Source organism: Anabrus simplex, chromosome 6, assembly GCF_040414725.1.
Source record: "Anabrus simplex isolate iqAnaSimp1 chromosome 6, ASM4041472v1, whole genome shotgun sequence".
NCBI lineage: Eukaryota > Metazoa > Arthropoda > Insecta > Orthoptera > Tettigoniidae > Anabrus > Anabrus simplex.
In genome coordinates this window covers 42,181,109-42,196,403 of record NC_090270.1, presented here as the reverse complement: position 1 = coordinate 42,196,403, position 15,295 = coordinate 42,181,109, and the positions used below count along the sequence as shown (strand labels likewise).

Sequence of the window (15,295 nt, the reverse complement as noted above, 5' to 3'; positions counted from 1 at the left end):
GAGAGGTATTTTAGTTCACTCAAGTCCGCCAGCAAACCGGTTAGGATCCCCCTATCTGCCACCTGGGATGCGCCATGTGGTAGTATCACCTCTCTCCCCTGCTACGCGAGCATAGTAGATTCGTGGAACTGACAAAGAAATACAAGAAATTCACCAAAAGTTCTCCATTTAATAATTTGACTAGTTCAGTTAAAAGAGTATCAAAGCACCATTCTCACTGCTGTCCTAAGTTTGTCCATCAGTGGCAGAAGGATCTTTATATCTGTCCGATATTTCATTTACTACTGATTATTTGAACTTCAAGAATGACAATGATTGGTGGTGGTGATTACTGTTTTAAGAGGAAGTACAACTGGGCAACCATTCTCTATATAACACTAACCAGACAGAAAAAATGGAAGGGATACAATACTTCAAAAAATGAAGATATCAGCCAAAGAAAGACAAGGGCCTTGAAGGGCATGAAAATGAAAGACTCCCTAGCCCTCGGAAACCTAATAGCATCGGGGTCGGAAAAAAACAAGAGTTGATCAAGGGAGGTCGGATAGAATAGATCAAAGTGAGGAGCTCGACACAAGTAAGTGGAAGCAATGCCAGAATTCAGCTAAGAGTCCCGTGGTCGCCAACCCACGCTCCAGAGTTCAGAGCCCCTGGGGCAAGAATAACAATCTCCACTAGTGTTTCCTAATACACTCATCATCAACACAAAACTGTTCAAGCTTTGTTGGTTAAGCAACGATTCTCCTTGGACTATTTTAAGGCTATTCGTTGTCAGACAAAATGATACAGCACAGACAACTGTGTTTTTGAGCAAGTAGTGTACAAGCTTCGAGAATTAACTACAGTCCAAACCATTTACTGTGACATCACTTTTGAGGACGTATTGGAAATAATGACAAAATCTAATGGTCCTATCTAAATCCTATATAAACACTGTATTTTAAAAATCGCTTAGTAAGACATATCGTATAAAAGTATATTTTTATCACATTTTTTGGAGATACCAACTGTTTTTTGTTTTTGCTATTGGTTTTACAACGCACTGACACAGACAGGTGTTATGGCAACGATGGGATAGGAAAGGGCTAGGAGTGGGAAGGAAGCGGACGTGGCCGTAATTAATTTGCCTGGTGTGAAAATGGGAAACCATAGAAAACCATTTTCAGGGCTGCCAACAGTGGGGCTTGAACCCACTATCTCCCAGATGCAAGCTCACAGCTGCGCACCCCTAACCGCACAGCCAACTTGCCCGGTGATATCAACTATAACGTCCAATGTTGATTTTTGTTTGTTGCGCATTTGAGGATTACTAACAACATTGTAACATTGTAAAGCTTGTTTTCAGTAGATTGTAGTAGTAGCAGTAGTAATAATAATTATTATTATTCAATGATGGTTTCCTTCTAGGAACCTTATTTTTTATATAAACGTCAAAGGCAGGCATTTATACAAGTGGAGGCACATGCTTCCCCTAGTGCACCGTCACTGCTTTGTTCTACATAAGAGGCTTGTAGTGGTGTCTCTACGGCGCGCTAGCCGCCAGCATCTTGGAAAGGTATAGCAGATGAGCCCACTGCTACACTGGGGCGAAACGCTGGTAATTTCACGACTGAAAAGACCTAAAGAGCTTAAATGTTTTTAACATTTACAATCGATGAAATTAAATTATGGTTTCCTTCTAGGAACATTATTTTTGGTAATAATAATGTATTGGCTTTATGTCTCATTTACTACTTTTATGGTTTTTGGAGATGTCGAGGTGCCGGAATTTCGTCCCTTGGAAGTTATGTACCGGCAAATCTATCGACTTGAGGCTGGCGTATTTGAGCACCTTCAAATACCACCGGACTGAGCCTGGATCGAACCTGCCAAGTTGAGGTCAGAAGGAAAGCGCCTCAACTTTCTGAGCCATTCAGCCCAGCAGTAGAGTGTAAGTTTCATATCAGTCTGTCTGTTAAATAGTCCAAGCAAGCATCGCTATGAAGATGTCACAAAAGAAAGGGAAAGTGTTTAATATTGAAGAAAAGTCACACATACTATGGCAATTACAAAATAGGGAAATAAACATCAGCATCATGAAGGAAATGGGTGTATCGCACTCAATCATTTCTACAATTTGGAATAACAGAGAGAACATCTCATTTATTAACCAAGACCGTGTGCGACATTATTGATAAATTTACATTGTTGCTAATTCTTTCCTCCCTTATTAGTTTATTTTTGCTGACATATTATTGCTGTATGTTCTGTGTAAAAATACTGTATTACAAATACAGTTCTTATTTCACTTGTTTTTTGGCATTTTAACTTTATTGTGTTAATTGACCGTGTAAGTGTGCAGCCTAAATCAGTTTTGACTGTATGTGCTTCCATAAACCACTAGAGTAATTGCAACAAGCTCTGTTGTTCTATCGTGTCTCACCATCGTTGCCTTGGAATTTTCTGCTTCTCTTACCCTCCATGCCCAAGTCCAATGTTGACCTACATAACCTATTGCCATTTATTTACCTAATATGGCCGCACCACCGAAACTGGTTCATCCATCAAGTTTATATCTGACTCATTCCAAAAAACTCCTGCCATTTTTACATACATCGTTCTCAGTTATGTCTATCATTTCCATCTCACGAATATAATATCATGAGTCCACCCAGCTTTCACTACTGTACATCAAAGTCAGTCTGAACATAGAGTGATGAAAAGATAATTTTGTTCAAGAGCTCACTTCTTTCCTACAGAACGCCGTTGATTGCAACTGCATAAGCTTTGCTGCTTCTTCATTCTATTTCACTTACTATACTACCATTCTGGGAGAATACACAACCTTAGTACTGGAAATGATCGACCTCTTCCAGTTTTACATAAAATCAGCTTCATGGTCCGTATCGCACTTCAATAGATTCACAATTAAGTATTTAATTTATTTTCCACCTAGTCGATACTAGGTGGAAAATAAATTAAATACTTAATTGTGAATCTCTTCCAGTTTTGTATTCCCAACATGACATTCAATCCTCTCTAAATTCTTTCCCCTCGACTTCACCTTAGTTTTGAAAATGCTCATTTTCACATTATATTCACTCTATCTAGGTGCCTCCGTGGCTCAAACAACAGCGTGCTGGCCTCTCACCACTGGGTTTTGCGGTTCAAATCGCAGTCACTATACGTGAGATTTGTGTTGGACAAAGTGGAGGCGGGACAGGTTTTTCGCCGGGGACTCCAGTTTTCCCTGTTACCATTCATTCCAGCGATGCTCTTCAATATCATTTCATTTCATCTGTCAGTCGTAAACCATTACCCCAAAGGAGTGCGACAGGCTTCGGCATAATTCCTGTCCTCGCCGCTAGATGGGGGCTTCATTCATTCCAGTCCTGACTCGGTCAAATGGCTGGAAACAGGCTGTTAATTTTTAAAAACTCGCTATACCTCTTTTCAAGTTGCATGCTTTCAGTACAATGTGCCATTAAGACCAAGGCTGACTACAATTCCACCCAGCTGAATCCCTTCCTGCTGTTTCATTCCTTTCAGTAAAACAAAATGGATCGGTTTAGTACAAGAGCAGCTGGTGGTCAATCGCAGCTCACCAATCAACCATGTCATACACAAAGAAAATTCACTGAAGAAAACAATGGCAGAATTGCAAGGGGGTGGGGAGTAAGGATGTTGAATGATCACACAGTAATAAAAATGTTATTGAACTCGCTAAAAATGAAATGTAAAAGAGATGTATACCTTTCTTAAAACTCAACGAAATTATTACAACAAATACGAAAATACTGACCGTAATAGGGACAGGCGAAACATCAATTAGTTTATTCCCCTCAGCAGGTGCCTGTCTTGAATCCGGAGGCAAGGTAACGTGGAATTCACAACGATGATACCTAGAAAACAATAGAACATTTTTCCATAGAAACCTCAAATGAAAAAGTCCAATAAAAGAAAGAAGAAGGCGGTCTTATATAAACAGTCACATTGCTAATCATCCGTTTCAAGACATGAAAGTCAAAGCAAAAACGTGGAAAACAAAGCATTACCTATTATGGGCCAGGAACCTAGTGATCTGAGAATTTTTCACAATTTGAAATGATTAATGGTTGTAACCACTTGGCAAAACAGAAACACAAAATTGATAAATGGTAACTAAAATAAAACAGAAATAATTAAATAAATATAAATAACAAAATCGGGTGCCACCTCCAAAAGATTTACAGGAATACAGTGAAACCTCATTAGTGCATTCCTCATTAACACATTTTCCCGTTTAGCATGTCATAAATTTGAAGTCCCGATTCTCTTCGTATTAAATCTATACTTATTATGTCAGGAATTTTCGCTATTACCGCTTAGTACTATCACATTTTTCGTAGCCCTGGAAATGTTATTTGTAATCCCTTGTGAAAGGAATGTGATTACCAACTCAGGTAAGAAAGAGCCCTTACTACAGTTGCGTGGTAACAGGAATTACTGAACTTCACAGGAAAAGGTGCAACGTCGGAGAGCAAGCCTCAGGAATGTTCAGTTTTGCTTGCCGGTTAGCAGGGAGATTGCCGAATAGCACAATCAGCCTCTGTGCTTGTATTTCGCATTCCATTCAGAAATTAGAAATTTTTTTTTAGTTGAGTGGTACAGTGAAGGGTAGAGAATATTTGTCGCCTGATAGCCTACATCTGGATTAGGAACATAATCGTGTGAAGTTGACAAGCGTGGTGCACATTTGTCTTGTGACAGCCTAGTTATGGATTCGGGAAAAGTCATAAAATTCCTTACTAATGAAGACAAGAAAGTGGCTTGGATCCCACATCTTTAAGCGCACAGAGGTAGCGGGAATGTCGAAACTCGCACCTTCAAGTGTCGACTCGATCATCTGAGTAAGTCGAATCAAAGTTTTGTCGTTCAAAATCACGGGCAAAGTCGCAGCTGGTCAAGCATAACCTCCAATTCACTGTCTACGAGTGTGACCAAAAAATAATGTTAATAACCCACTGCCCCGAAATAAAAGTCTCCTACTACCATTTGTTTTAGAGAGAGTGTGATTTGCAATAATACTTTGATATTTTTTGGGGGACCCGTGCAAATGTTTTCATATTTGTTCTCTCGTGTTTTTCACACCTTTTAACATTCTCTACTCATCTTTAGAAATGGTAGATATCGATTACACCGTATTCGCAGATACAAGACGTAAAATGCCATCATATCAGAAAAAAACCTGGACTGGGACACAGTGTTGGAGGAGGAGTGGTGGAAAGACCGAAGAAAGTGGAGAGGAACCATATTTGCCCCTACCCGGCTACAGCTGGATAAAGGGAAATGATGATGATGATCAGAAAAAATCATATCTAGTGTTTCCATATCCCTGTTAGATAGTGTTTATTAGTGTATTCAGTAGTACGTTTTCTCGCTTAACACGTTCACTTTTCCTTGTCGCCCACAGAAACGTCTCGAGATTTGATTGTAATTGACACTGTAGAGCATAAATGAACTCCTTCTCCCAAGGCGACGGTCATCAGGCTGACGAGGCTCCAAACTGCTACTCTATAACTCTGAAAATAAATTTGGGTAGCATGCCAGGTTTTTCCTTACTCCATCAATAAAAATTTTACTGTAAGTTTCACAACTAAAATTTACTCCTGAAACAAAATAAAATAAAACAAGAACCAGCAATAATCATCACATAATGAGTCCAACCTGTTTTGCCGCTTACAAAAATAAACATCTACAAAACATACATACAGTAGTTCTGAAAGCCACGCTTCAGATTGATAATTTCATACCAGTAAGACGACTATCCATTCTTAACCTCATTAACATGAAAAAAACAGCATCATCACCGTGGAATCAATTTACCACGTAAAAAAAAAAAACAACAACAATCCCAGTCAGCTCACTACATTCTATTAATTAAGCCATACACCTTCACAATGTAAAATGACTACTGTGGAATTAATAAATAACGATAACCATGTCGTATTGGTCAAAGAATGAACAAGTAATAAACACTTGGCCTACGGTTTCATCTAGGCATAATCAGTTCTGTGCACAACAACACATTACCTCCAAATTACACACCTAAACCACCTTGCACACCATGCATTATCTCGAATAAGAATAAACCAGAATATGAATGACAAATGAACACTATGTAGTGTCTTCCATGGAACGCACAAAGTCTGCTCCGTAACGGTACAGTGAAATGAAATGGCATAGGGCTTTTAGTGAAGGGAGTGTCCGAAGAAAAGTTTGGCTCGCCAAATGCAGGTCTTTTGGCGCCTGTAGGTGATTTGCGCATCGTGATGAGGATGAAATGATGAAAACGACACATACGCCCAGCCCCCGTGCCAGAGGAATTACCAATTACGATAAAAATTCCCGACCCTGCCGGGATTTGAACCTGGGACCCCTGTAACCAAAGGCCAGCATGCTAACTATTTAGCCATGAAGCCAGACATGGTACAGTGACGACTCCACAACTACGGTGGAATTATCTTTGTTGGAGTAATCACAGTAATGAGTAGGGACCTGAAAAAAATCGCATTTGTGATCAAATTTTTGAATCTTGTACTGGATCCAAGCCTACGGTAATTTTGATGATGCATAAATAGAAGTGCGACAAATTGTGAATTGTGACCCAAAATGCGAAATTAGTATGAATATGCGATTTTGGTGCAAATTATTTGAAAATGTGCTATTTTACTGGCGAAAACATATTTCGGCAAAATAGTCCGAAATACTGAAAATATGATGCATAAATCGTTCAACCGTTCCGATCGATGAAGAAAAGTAGCCAATCGATTGCTGCTTGCTGACTTTAATTGATATTTACAATGGGAATAGCAAGAGGAATAAGATCTGTATCGATTATTGTCGCAATGTAAATTGAGTGTCACGGAAATAACGAGATAGACGGAGCGTTGTTATTCTGTTGTTCAAAATTGAAACTAGTGAAGAGTAGAAAATCGAGCGATCGTTTAGGTTATGGGGCGCACGACAAAAACTGCGCATGAAAGTGCTCAGCAATATGCAAAGGATACCACAGATTCGGCGACAGTGTTTTGCAAGTATTGTAATTGCCGAGTTGGGTGGCAAAAAAAGATAGCATTGTGAAACATGCTAAATCTGAAAAACAGGTGGGTAAGCGACGCGTTAACGAAAGTTCAACCCCTGCTGCTATTCTCTGGACCACCTTTTGAGCAGACTAAAGCGGAAGTGAGTGTATAGACCAAGGGATGGCGCGGGCGACAGGGGCAGCACCTTCGGTGTTGTCACACGGTAGGTGAGGGGGCAAGAGGGGTGCGCTACTCAGAGCGAGTTTTGGCAATGGTGCAGTCAATGCGGAGCTGCCATACTTACTCAGTGGATGTCCTGAACACGTATGCTTCGCGTTTACAAAAACAGTGCATGTGCGTATTGTGTGCTAATTCATAATTCTTGTAGTCTCTTGTACGTTTGTAGGTTTCTTCTTACTCGTTATTGGATATTATTGTGCGATGGATCCGAACAAAAATTCACCAGATTGTTATCAGTTGAAGAAGAAACGCAAGATTTTTACTTCCGGCGAGAGAAATATGATTCTGTCTGTTTATAAGCATTTCCTAGTGAATAGTATTGACGGCGGGATTAGTTTACCTCGTGTGCTGACCCCGGTTCTGATTCTGACTTGGGTGTGCAGCCACTCGATAGTGACACAGATTAATTACTGTGGCACAAGGTAAGCTAACGCTGAAACCTCCTGCACGATAATAATAAGAATACTAAACACCCTTGGTGGAATTCTGAATGTGAACGTGCCTTGAAGGAACGAAAAGAAGCATTCCAGAAATACAACAGCAAGAAATCACCAGAAAACCAAACATATTTCAATGAAACTAGAAAACGAGTAGCCAAAATCATCAGGCAGGTCAAGAGAAAACACTTGAAGCAACAACTTGACTCGATTGAAGACAACTTTCGTAACTACAATGTACGAGATTTCTACAGGGAATTCGGAGGACAAGTCCGTGGGTATGCTCCTCAAAACCTGGCTTTCAAAAGATCAGATGGAAAACTTGCATTCAGTAATCAGGATAATTGTCAGGAATTAGCACTTTACTTCGCTGATCTCCTCAACTGTCCAGAGCCCCTCACAAGATTCCCTCAAGAACCCCCAAGTCACACTTTTCCAGAATCTCCACCACCGACAGAGGAAGAAATCCGCGGCCACATCCTCAAACTTAAAAACAATAGGACCTCTGGAGAAGATGGCATCATTGCGGAACTTCTGAAAAATCTTGGACCTAACTCCCTCAAGGAGCTCACTCAAATCATTACAGATATCTGGCAATCGGAAGAATTACCTCACGACTGGAAGTGCGCCCTCATCCACCCATTACACAAAAAGGGAGATAAGACCGACGTAAACAATTACAGGGGCATTTCTCTTCTCCAAGTGACTTACAAAATTCTTTCAGCTTGCCTTTTGAAGAGAACGCAAGAACAACTTGAACAAAGTATTGGCGAATATCAAGCAGGCTTCCGCCCTGGTCGCTCGTGTGCAGAACAAATATTCAACTTGAAGGCAACACTTAAATACAAAGCATTGAGGAACAAACCGGTCATCTGCATTTTTGTTGACTTCAGGAAAGCGTACGACTCGGTTGATCGACAGTCTCTCTTCGTTATTCTTGAGGAACTGGGGCTTGATTCCAAGACCCTCAACCTCATCAAGACAACACTCACTGACACTATCTCCAAAGTTAAATTCATGGGGGAGATCTCTGAACCATTCCCGATTAAAACTGGCGTCCGACAAGGTGACGGCTTATCTCCGCTTCTTTTCAACCTCGTCCTAGACAAAGTCATCCGCGAGTGGGAAAAGGTATTGAAAGACATGAGATACTGGCGCCCCATACGACTAGGACGACCCAAAGACGGTATTGAGATATCATGCCTCGCTTTTGCAGATGACCTGGCCATACTTACAGATGATGTATTCACAGCCGTTAAACAAATTGAAACCCTTAGCGAATGTGCTGGAAAGGTTGGCCTACAAATTTCCTTTGAAAAGACCAAGTTCTTCTGCTCAAAACTTGACATCCAAACTTTGAACACGACACATGGGCAAATCAACAGAGTACCACACTTCAAGTACTTGGGAGAAATACTTGAACCAACGGGAGGCGAGAAGGTTGCCCAGAAAATTCGCCTACAAAAATTTCGGAAAGCCTACGGTAGGGTTCACAACATATACAATAAAAAGTGCTTGTCCCGCCATGCAAAGATCAGACACTATAATACAGTAATAAAGCCCGAAGTCTTATATGCCAGTGAGACCCTTACACTAAACGGGAAAGGTGACCTAGAAAATATTTTAAAAGAAGAAAGGAGAATCCTGAGGAAAATTCTCGGCCCCCGAAAAACAGAAGATGGATATAGACTGAGGTCACGCAAAGAGACAGGAGAGCATTCCAACATTGCAGCAGACATCCGTAAAAGACGTCTGAAATTCTATGGGCACGTCCACAGATTGCCGGCAAGTAGACTGACACACAAGATTCTCACCTACATAGAACATCTAAAAAATATTCCATGGGTACTAGAAGTGAAGAAGGATCTGGAAAAAGCCCAGATAAACCCAAATGACACCGCGGACAGAAACCTTTATAGGAAAAAAATTAATGGATGGAAGGTGCAACCAGAGAACGAAGTGAAAAAGAAGACTGGAGCAAAGTGGACAGAAGAACGAAAAAGGATCCACGGAGAAAGGATGAGAGCTGTTTGGCAACTCAGAAAACAGAATCGTTAGAGCTTTGCGTGATCCATTGGGTCCATACGCACATAATAATAATAATAATAATAATGTTATAAAAATATATTTGTAATAACTAATTTATTGAAATTGTACTGGACAAAGCGGAGGTGGGACAGGTTTTTGCCTGGATCCCCTACTTCAGTCAGTTCCAAGTTAATTCCACTACGAGTAGGCCCATATATAATCCTCACTTCTCTCCCTTTTTCATAAATCGCTCGTGAGTAGCAACTCATTTCAATCAGAAATCAGGCCATATATTTAGATAATAATAGTGAATAATAGTAATAATAGTGAATAATAAAATATTATATATATATATATACTGTATATTGATAATAATAATAATAATAATAATAATAATAATAATAATAATAATAATAATAATAATAATAATAATAATAATATTATGTCATAATACTTTTATAGTCCGCCTCTGTGGTGTGGTGGTTAGCGTGATTAGCTGCCACCCCCGGAGGTCCGGGTTCGATTCCCGGCTCTGCCACGAAATTTGAAAAATGGTACAAGGGCTGTAACGGGGTCCACCCAGCCTCGGGAGGTCAACTGAGTAGAGGTGGGTTCGATTCCCACCTCAGCCATCCTCTAAGTGGTTTTCTGTGGTTTCCCACTTCTCCTCCAGGCAAATGCCGGGATGGTACCTCACTTAAGACCACGGCCACTTCCTTCCCTCTTCCTTGTCTGTCCCATCCAATCTTCCCATCTTTCCACAAGGCCCCTGTTCAGCATAGCAGGAGAGGCCGCCTGGGCGAGGTACTGGTCATTCTCCCCAGTTGTATCCCCGACCCAAAGTCTGAAACTCCAGAACACTGTCCTTGAGGCGGTAGAGGTGAGATCCCTCGCTGAGTCTGAGGGAAAAGCCAACCCTGGAGGGTAAACAGATTAAGAAGAAGAAAAATAATATTTTTATAAAAATATATTTGTAATAGCTAATTTATTGAAATTGTACTGTGAAATTGTAGTTAGTACATTAAAATTGTGAAAGCCTCCATGGCTTAGGTGGCAGCGCATTGGCCTCTCAACGCTGGGTTCCGTGGTTCAAATCCCGGTCATTCCATGTGAGATTTGTGCTGGACAAAACGGAGGCGGGACAGGTTTTTCTCCGGGTACTCCGGTTTTCCCTGTCATCTTTCATTCCAGCATCACTCTCCAGTATCATTTAATTTCATCTGTCAGTCATTAATCATTGCCCCAGAGGAGTGAAACAGGCTTCGGCAGCCGGCACAATTCCTGTCCTCGCCGCAAGATGGGGCTTCATTTATTCCATCCCTGACCCGGCCATTGACTGGAAAACAGATTGTAGGTTTTCACATTTAAAATCTAATTCAGTAAGTTAATTGTTTAAAGTTGTAAGCCGTTAAAAAACTGTATGGGATTCTAACACGCATACGTTAATGTATTAATCATTTTAAATTCATTCGAGGTTCAATCCGTGAGCTGTGCTGTATTATAGTGGTGGAGTACAACTTTGAATTGCGCGCCGGGTCATTTGGCAACCACGGCGAGTGTGACGAGACAATGACGTCACTTCCGCTTTAGTCTGCTCAAAAGGTGGTCCGGAGAATAGTAGCAATCTTCTGTGCTTACACAGTTAGATGGTTGTAAATGACGAAAAATTTCCAGAGATAACTTCTCAAAACGCACAGTTGAAGTATTTGCCAAAGCAAATATACCTCTGGAAAACTGGAAAGCAAAGGGCTAAGATCCTGGATTACTGAGTTTTCAAATGAAGACCTGCCATGTGTGACAACTCTACGGAAGTACATTTACCGGGTAAGTTTCGATTTCATTGATCGGGTACGGTTTAGGTATTACGACATCAAAACCACGCGCAAAATTGAAGGATACCGAATGAGTGCGATTTCCATATCGAACTATCTTACCCGTACCCAGTTGATCCAGTCATTTTAAATTATATTGTTATAATTTGAGGTCTTTCTTCCTTTCTAGAAGTTGCACCTGACCACCAGAAAAGAACAAGCTGAGGCTCTAGTGGGGAAGAACATCTGCGTACTCTGTGATGAAACTACAGATAGAACGGGCCGTTGTGTTTTTAGCATCATATTTCAAGTCCCAGCCGGATCAAAAAGAGAGCTGTGAACTATCTTGATGCAGGAAATGCTATAAACTGCTCTCGTGCTGTTTTAGGAGCTCTGCGCAGTTATAGTGTACCATATGAAGCAGTTAAAGTGTTTATTAGTGACAGTGCCCCATACATGACCTGGTGTAATGAAACATTAAGTGTGGTCATTGGGAATCATTTAATGCATGTTTAGTCCTGGGCACATAAGATCAGCTTGGTTGGCAATAGTTGGGTTGCAGTGATGACAGATTTAAATCATGTGGCTGCGATGGTAAAGTCTGCATTTTTTAACACAAGAAAGCGAAAATATAATTATTTACAATTCTTAACTTCAAAGGAAGCAAAGCTTTTTCAAGCACCTGTCATAACCTGATGGAATAGCTGGTTTCAGGCTGTCTTCTATTTGAGTGCTTACTTTACTGATGTTACATTTTCAAGACGTCTGACATAAAAGACATCAACAACTGTGGTATTAAGTACCTGACTGATCTGAGTGACCGAGAAGTGAATAGGCTTCACTCCCACATGGTTTCTGTCACAGATCATGCAGCTGGATTGGTTGACCTCCTTACTGAATTTGAAGGGTCTCTGTATCCTACCTCTCATGTCCTTTACCCCAAACCGTATAACCTTGACGCCAGTTTAACCTTCATCTGTGAGGGGAATTTTTCTGCGGCAACTAATGATGCTTTGATTAAGCTCACTCCTCTACAGCAGGCGGAATGTAGAGACATATTTGTCAAAGCTGCTCATTCTTCACAGTGCAAGCTAGGCCAATATAATTTTGAATAACACTGATAAATTGGATGAAGTTGAGAAATTGTTTGGAGTAACAGATCTCTCACAAAACGATATCTGGTCTGGTTACTGTTCTCTGAAACATGCAATTCAAACCCAGATGAAAGAAAGTGAAAAATGTGATGTCATGCTTGCATTAACTGCAGTTCAGACAGAGTTCAGCATATTTGCTAAATATTGTCTTGAGTTGTTGTGGACCCCAACGAACAATGTAATAGCGAGCGCGTGTTGTCTCATTATAAAGACAGTGGTTACAGACAGACGGTGCACTTTGAAAAAAAAAAAAAAAAAAAGCAATGCCGAAGTACTGACAATGCTTTTGTTTGAACAATGAATTTGTATTGTGTGTGAACCATGGACAATAATTGCACTTCATAAACTGGGAATCGTTGAAATTAATAATACCATGCGATTATTTTAACTTTGTAAATAGATGCTAATTTTGGAAAAATAGATGCTAAAAAAAAAAAAAAAAGATGCTAATTTTTCCGGTCCCTATTAATTTTTAAAGAAGGTTACAGATCTCTTCAGATGTTTATGAGGGTATTTAGGGGTTGTAGAAAGATATAAAGGAGAAGGCGTATAAGTCACTTGTAAAACCCCAATTAGAGTATGATTCCAGTGTATGGGGCTAACACCAGGATTACTCAATATGACAACTGAAAAACATCCAAAGGTAAGTAGCATGATTTTTTCCGAGCTGTGAGTGGAGAGACATTAGTAGATGAATAAGCTTGAGTGGAGTTTTTAAAAGTAGGAAAAATCATAATATGAAGATTAAGATGGAATTCAAAAGAAAACATTGGGGCTAATATTAATTGAGGCGCCTAGTTCCAAAAGTCGACATCTGACATTTTTTTTACGAAAACTAGATTTTGAAAGGTTCTTATCCCTCTTCGAGAGACACATTAAATGAATGGCGTGAGACGTTCCAGAACTCAATATTTGTGGTTCAAATTCAGTACTGATATTTGACTTTATTTCCAAAACTCGACATCTGCTTCCTCAAGTTATTTCCATAATCCGACATTTGCAATTCGTTCTGAAATCCAACATTTTCTATAAGGAAGTTCATGTAACTTCGAAAATGTGTTCCAAAACTCGACATTTATGATTATTTATAGACCGTGTATTCCCGTGCACTTTTGACGATTGTAGAAATTAACAATGCTCGCGTTATTTAATTTATTTTCCGGGTTGAACTGTGTTGTACTTGTACGCATATCACGTACAGTTTGCCGACGTTTCGAATACATTGCAGTATTCTTTGTCAAGGCGACTGAAATACCCCTACTCGATCCGAGGTAATCAGTCTCCCAGGCAGAAATTACACTACTAGAGTGGCCTTGATCTTGGCCTTTTATATCCTAGCCTATCTGGCTGACGTAAGCCCTGGCTGTCTCGCGAGGCTTCTGGAAAGTTTATGTCACAGCCAGGTAGTGGGGGCTTGCCCGCGCTGTTATGTAATGGGGTTGCGGCCCGTGTGTTTATGTTGTGGTCTGTATGTCTTAAACTATGAATGATGGGCATCCAAGAATTACTGATTTTGTATCCTTCTTCTAAATTTATGTTATTCGGATGTTTCTTGATTTCGATAGCCTCGCGGATTTTCCTTTCCAGGTTCCAAGGGATAGCTGCTAGGATCTTGGTCTTGTCAAATGATATTCCGTGCCTAGTTTCGTAGGAATGCTTGGCTACTGCTGAAATATCTGTGTTTTGGTTCTTGGTGTGACGGATATGTTCTTTTAAGCGGGTGGAGATCAGACGTTTTGTCTCACCTACATAACAAGCTCCGCAGCTACATTCAATGTGATACACTCCAGGGGCCTGTAATTCTATTGTGTCTTTTACTGGTGGTAGATAATGGGCTAGCTTACGGTGAGGTTTATAGATAGTTTTTATGTTGTATTTGTCCAGTATCTTGCCGATCCTGTCTGTAGTGTTTTTAATGTATGGCAGTATCGCTGTTTTCTGGCGGGTCAGTTCTTCTTTCCCGTTGTTTTCTCCTGCGGTGGTCTTTTCTTTCTTCTCTTCTGATTTTTTAAGGACTCGTCGGATTATTGAGCGAGTAGCCATTTTTCCTAAGGGTTTCCGTGAGGTGTTCTTTTTCTTCCTCGAGGTGCTCTGCGTCAGATATCGCTATGGCCCTGTTCACTAGTGATGTTAGGACAGCCTGCTTATGTGATGGGTGATGATGAGACAAGGCGTGTAGGTACCTGTCTGTGTGAGTGGGTTTCCTGTATACTGCGCGACTTAGCGTCCCATTGGGGTTACGTATTACTAGCACATCCAGGAACGGTAGTTTTCCATCTACTTCTATTTCCATGGTGAACTGAATATTTACGTGTATGGAGTTGAGATGGTCGAGAAATAGCTGTAGGTTATTGCTCCCGTGAGGCCAGATTACAAAAGTGTCGTCCACAAAACGCAGAAAACATTTCGGTTTCAGGGCAGATATATCATGTCTACTTAGATCCGCAAAGCCGCCGCCATCCAATTTGACTAAAGAAGAAATTCATACCCTAAAAACACTACGTCAAGATACGGAAACAATTATCCTACCCGCAGATAAAGGCAACGCTACGGTGATAATGACACGCACAGACTACACTCGG

At 40.5% G+C, this 15,295-nt stretch overlaps 1 protein-coding gene across 1 annotated transcript in view; it reads right to left on the bottom strand.

Annotated features, from left to right (window-relative positions):
- The window catches only part of LOC136875443 (PHAF1 protein CG7083), a 133,971-nt gene that overhangs the window by 51,702 nt on the left and 66,974 nt on the right, over positions 1-15,295 (bottom strand). Inside the window, exon 9 of the mRNA XM_067148995.2 lies at positions 3,782-3,881. Within this exon, the coding sequence (XP_067005096.2) occupies positions 3,782-3,881 (100 nt within the window). The remainder of the gene's footprint in view (positions 1-3,781; positions 3,882-15,295) is intronic.